This window comes from Lygodium microphyllum, chromosome 18 (genome assembly GCF_053477565.2).
Source record: "Lygodium microphyllum isolate KBCC chromosome 18, Lygodium_microphyllum_v1.1.10, whole genome shotgun sequence".
NCBI classification, from domain to species: domain Eukaryota; kingdom Viridiplantae; phylum Streptophyta; class Polypodiopsida; order Schizaeales; family Lygodiaceae; genus Lygodium; species Lygodium microphyllum.
Window position 1 is genome coordinate 107,552,402 of NC_141152.1, and position 5,766 is coordinate 107,558,167.

General features: G+C 36.5%; 1 protein-coding gene across 1 annotated transcript; it reads left to right on the plus strand.

Annotated features, from left to right (window-relative positions):
• Positions 1 to 4,534: 4,534 nt before the first annotated feature.
• Positions 4,535 to 5,295, plus strand: LOC148021240 (uncharacterized). Its single transcript, XM_087699076.1, has one exon. The coding sequence runs from the start codon at positions 4,735 to 4,737 to the stop codon at positions 5,050 to 5,052; it is 318 nt and encodes a 105-aa protein (XP_087555202.1). The 5' UTR covers positions 4,535 to 4,734; the 3' UTR covers positions 5,053 to 5,295.
• Positions 5,296 to 5,766: the final 471 nt, after the last annotated feature.

Consider the following 5,766-nt stretch of genomic DNA (forward strand, 5'->3'; position numbering starts at 1 on the left):
AAGAAAATGAATTCAGTGTTGCATTGAATGTGCATGGTCAATCTTTCAACTTGATTAGGTGGGAAATTTTTGGTTGAAATCTCTTGTTATTTGCAATCCACACACCTCTCTCTCAACCTTGTTACAATTAGAGAGTTATCCAACACCCTTTCTAAATGCAAGTACGTGCTATATCCTTGGGTAAACAAGTATTGAATATTTACATAATTACTCAATTTTTTTATGTAAACAAGGTGTATGATTACCATGTTAACATATTTACATTGATTAATGTATACTCTCGAGCGAGTAAAACGTGACCTGATAACTCCTAGAAAGGTAGCTATGATTTCTTAATTTCCCAATAGGCTTACTAGGCTCGATCAAAAGTTTGGTGGAAAGCTCCCAAAGATCTACATAAGAATCCCATGGGGCCTTGGGATCTCAAGCTCTTGCCCTTTTAGGTAATCTCTCTCTCTCTCTCTCTCTCTCTCTCTCTCTCATATATTGTGTGGTGTGTGTGGTAGGGGAGGCTTGTCCATTAGCATGCACCATGAACTCGAGAATGCACATCATGAGGCAATCTTTTACTATGACCTAGTATGTGTGCATGTATGTATGTATGTATGTATGTATGTATGTATGTATGTATGTATGTATGTATGTATGCATATATGTAGGTGCATGATAGAAGGTCAGTCCAACTAGCATACATCATGAACTTAGCATATGCATGAGGACATGTAATTGGCCATCGAATGTCTTGATATGCTAAGTAATCTATATCATTTGATGTGATAGGTATTTAGGGTGTATGTTTAGTCAAACAAGTCGTAATCTATATGTGATCTTATTAAAATCTTGTAATATTCCTTTATTTTTGAACTTATTGATAAATAATTTAATATAATTTATGTTACATTTTCCAATGAGTTTTATGTTATGCTTTTGTGCTTTTAATCAAACATTATATGCACCACCAATTCAACTCAAAATAAATATCTGCATTTGTGCTTTTAATTGAAGGTTATATGCAACACACATTTAACTTAAAATTGATGTATTTAGTTTGCAAGTGTATTGATAGAAGGTTTATTGTGAATGTTATGGGAGGGGTATTTCCCTTGAGTAATTTTGCAAAAGAGAAAATTGAAGTTAAATCCTTGGAATCTTGATATATTAACTAAAGCATCTTGCTTTACAGAGATCCTATGGACTTTTCATGAGTTCTTGTCTCAAGAAATATTATAGATGTATGCCACCAATCTATGTTTTGCATGTGCATCAATTGATTACTAATCTATTACTAGCATAGATTCTAAATTCGAATTTATAATAGTCTATCTTTTATTGTCTCATATATATGCGAGGATGTCATACATAGGAGGACCTCATACTCTTCTTTGTCAATGTTTAATACTACATTCCACTCCAACACCTCACATAGCTAGAGTTCCAAAACAAATATGATAGCATGAAGTATGTTTAAGCACCTGAAGCAAGAGCCAAAAGAACCTTATTGGTTAAGATGGGGTCTAAGTTGTTTTAAAAAAAACACTTATTAGATGATCATGAATTCAAGAGTAGCATGAAAAGCATCAGAGATATGATGAACACATCCATTCATCATCATTATGGTCATGCTTTGAAAATGCTCCTAGGAATAAATGATTTTATGAATGATAGTTTTGGCCTCTTTAAAGGACTTCATAAAAGAGAGTTGATTATATGGGTAGAGTTCTTTGAAGAAAAAGAAGGGAAAGCTCTCTTTCATATAGAAACCTCTTATCCATAAAGTGGTAGTAAGGGGGTGTCTACATGAAAGAGAGATTTTCCTTCTTCTTCTTCTTCGAAGAATTCTACGCATATCATCAACTCTCTTTCATAAAGTTCTCTAAAGAGGGGAAAACTATCATTCATATGGAGTATTTTTAATGCATGACCCGAATGATGATGAATGGATGACTTTATTCATATCTTTGAAACTTTTTTGGCTACTCTTGAGTCCATGATCATTTAAGGATAAATATTTGTGTAATCCTGAATCTATCTTTTCCCAAAAGGTTCTTCTTGCTCTTGCTTTAGCTTTTTTGACACTCGTTGTGGTGCTGTGTCTATTTTGAAACTCTTCTCACTAGACGCCAATGACCCACAATTGCACATATATGAGGTAAAGAAGGGATAATAGAATGTGGATCATTGCCTTTACAAGAGTATTGAGGAACAAATAATTAAACAAAAAGACAAACAAGCAATACATCAATCCATGAAAAAATGTATTGTTTGAACCCTAAACCTTGAACATACAAAAATTGGTTTGATGAAAAATCAAAATAAATGCCTAGCAATTTATAGAAAAATGATCAAATTGAATGCAACTTATAAGCAATAAGAGTAGCATTAAAGCACATATTTCAACTAATGACCAACAAATGCTAATGAACTAATTTTTCCTAGCCAAGGACAACATACTCCAATTAGCATCAAACAATAACCATATCATGAACTATCATTTGCCAAGTTGGGATATTAGTCCATTTAAAAAATATCACACATATTTAATTGCTAGTATCTACCCCAATGCTTCGTCTCTAGGGTAGCTATAGCCCATAAGAGAACCAAATATCTAAGATATAAAGCACTTTGTGATTGCCCTAATGTTTTTTGAAAAACAAGAACCGAAAATAGTGGACAATTAAGGACTTACTCTTGCTCTTAGTGTGAAACAAACAACTAAGTCTTATCTGCCTCACACTTTAGTCCTTTATTTTAAAGTATTTCTATGCAAAGAATAGAACTAGACTCATAGAAAGATTCTCAAAATAATCTACTCAATGCATAGGACATTCTTGAGGTTTTGTCTCGGAAGAGAGTTCTTCACTGAAGAAGGATACACTCCCCAAGAGACTCACTCAAACATTAGAAAAGTGACAAATGCGGCCTTTATTTATTGAGTTATTTTAAAGGTTTGGAGAGCCCACCGGGCCCAATAAGAGCATCAAGTTATAGTATTTTCTCGACAAGTTAAGTAGCACAATGAATTCCAGCCATTTAGTGTTAATTTTAACATTATTAATGTAAAATCTCAAAGTTAATAACGTGTTATTATTACGATGTCCCAAAATCATAATCATGGTGTTGCAATTACTAACTACCAAGAAATTTGCAATATCATGTGTGTTCAAACGTAAATGATTTCTTTTTCCTAATTAAACTTATGACCCTTTTTTAATGTTGAGCTTTAAGACCCTTTCTATAAATCAAAGTCTATATATTAGAGTAAAATCCTTGGTAATGAACATACATTCTACACTTACAGGTTTCAAGGTGAATTTCTTGGGGCTACATCATGTGCAAGATGTATCCACCACCTTTGTAGTTGTGCCTCCATCTTTGTTTGTTTTGTTACTTGTGGACCACCTTTCACTATTGTTCTTATCAACCTTTCATGGTCAAAAAGTATAAGTAGTTATGTCTTTTGAGTGTGTGAAAGTGTGTTTTGATATTTCCCTAAATGAACACACTTGAGCTCTATATGTGTGCTTGAGCATTTCCCTAAATGACCACCTTAGAGATTTGTGTAAGAGTGAAGTGAAAAAGACTATAATAAGAAAGAGAGTTGGCTTTTGTTAGGGTAATTATCACGCATAGTACTTGCTATACTTTATTGATCTATATCTAAAACCTTCTTTCAACCTTGTACTTGGTTATAAAAGGGCCTAACTCTATTAATTAGACTTTGAAAGTCTATTCATGACATATGCTCACATCATAGCCTTAGTGGACTTTTGTTAACTTGAAATGAATCAAATACTCTCACCAAGATTACATAATTACAATAGCTTGTTCATATGGGGCAATGCTAACAAAAGAAACAATGTAGTGGATATCCTCAACTATTATTATTAAACTACTCATAGGTGACATATTGTGATTTACTTATGTGCATATTTGCTTGCCAATATATACATGCATAAGAACGGGCCATGGTTTCAAAATCATGTTTGTACTCGTAGGTGACATTGTGATTTACTTATGTGCATATTTGCTTGCCAATATATACATGCATAAGAACGGGCCATGGTTTCAAAATCATGTTTGGTTCAATCATTGTAATCTTACTTTAAGTAGGAAATGTACAAACTAAGACGAATTTTTTGCCATCAATGTTACAACCAAAACTATGAGAATGTTAAAGAAGCATTTTCCTTTCACACGGGTTTCAGAAGATATTGATAAAACTTGAAGTGATATAGGATGAAGCAGACATGTCCCTTCTCGAACCTAGGAATGGGGTAAGCTACAATTTGTTAGGGATGAACCAAGTTAAAAAAATTGGAACACATGTCTTGAAGACAAAGCGGCAAAGATATATAAAACATTTGTTTGTGATGGTACTAATCTATTGGGCTATGTTTATACCGATGGATAAGCATGGGCTGATTAGGCGATGCTTATGGTATGATGGATAAAGGTTGGGCTTAATTATGGAAAGAACGCCCCCCCCCCCCCCCCCTCCCGGGCTCTCTCTCGGCTTTTTCTTTTTCGTTCGTGGGTTGCTTTTCGTGGGGTTCAAGCGTGTGCGTGTGTGTGTATATATATGGATGGGCGCACAGGGCTGGCCCCCCGAACCCAGAACACAAACCAAAGTATTATCGCCATCGCCATCACCATCACCATCACCATCGTCGTCGTCATCAGAGCCTGCTAGCAGAGACCCATAATTAGTATCGCTATTATCATAATTAGTATCCCATGGAGGCAGTGCAGCAGCAGACGGCTGATCTCATGAATACGAGCCCTGCTGACAAGATTCATGAGAAGACGCAGAATAGTGGCATGAATTCTAAGGATCAGATACATATGAAGAGCAACAATAATGGTGGTGGTGGTGGTGACCAGATCACTTGGTTCCAGATGCCCCTGCACTACCCTCGCTACAGCAAGGCTGATTATGAGACCATGGAGGAGTGGAAGGTCGACAGGCTCCTGCAGGAGTATGGCCTCCCGCCCCACCGTGGCTCGCTGGCTGAGAAGCGCTGCTACGCCATGGGCGTCTTCCTCTGGAATTAGGCCAGAACCAACCCCTCAGCTCACATCCCCTACCTGGCTAGCTGTACTGCAGGGATCCCCCCCAGTCCTTCCTTTGGTTTGTAGATCTCCCTTCCCATGGAAGGAAGCTTGTTCCCACATCTTCTTAAAGCAAATTACTGTAATCATGTACTGTTGTCCTTAATCAAGCACTTAATTACTGGTATTCTGATGTAATGTTGTTCTTAATTGCTCCTGTAATGTTGTTCTTGAGCAATTCCTTAGTTACTGGTCTTGTAAAATCATGTTGTTCATAAGCAAGTCCCTAAATACTTTTCTTATAATGTAATGTTTTTCTTAGGCAGTCTCCTTCACCACTCACTAGTAGTTTATTGTCCTTCCTTTCCTTTGAAAGGCACTGTCCTACTATAGCAATTTAATGTTTCCCTCAAGCAGTTTCTTACCTTCTTGTCTAGCCATGCCTTAGCCATAGAAGGATACTATTCTACTACTGTAAGTCTAATTTTTCTTTGAAACATTCCTGAACTGTCTAATGCATGTTTTAAGCATTCCGTCACTGGTGTTTGTGGCGACTCCTGCCTTCTATAGAAACAGCTTAGAGACGCTGTTCGAGGATTTAGACTACAGTAATTCTATTACTGAGGTTTTTGGGAAAGTCCCCTCTCCACACGAGGATGGTGATGCTCCTCCCTCTCTCTCTCTCTTTCTCTCTCTCTCTCTCTCTCTGGCTTTCTT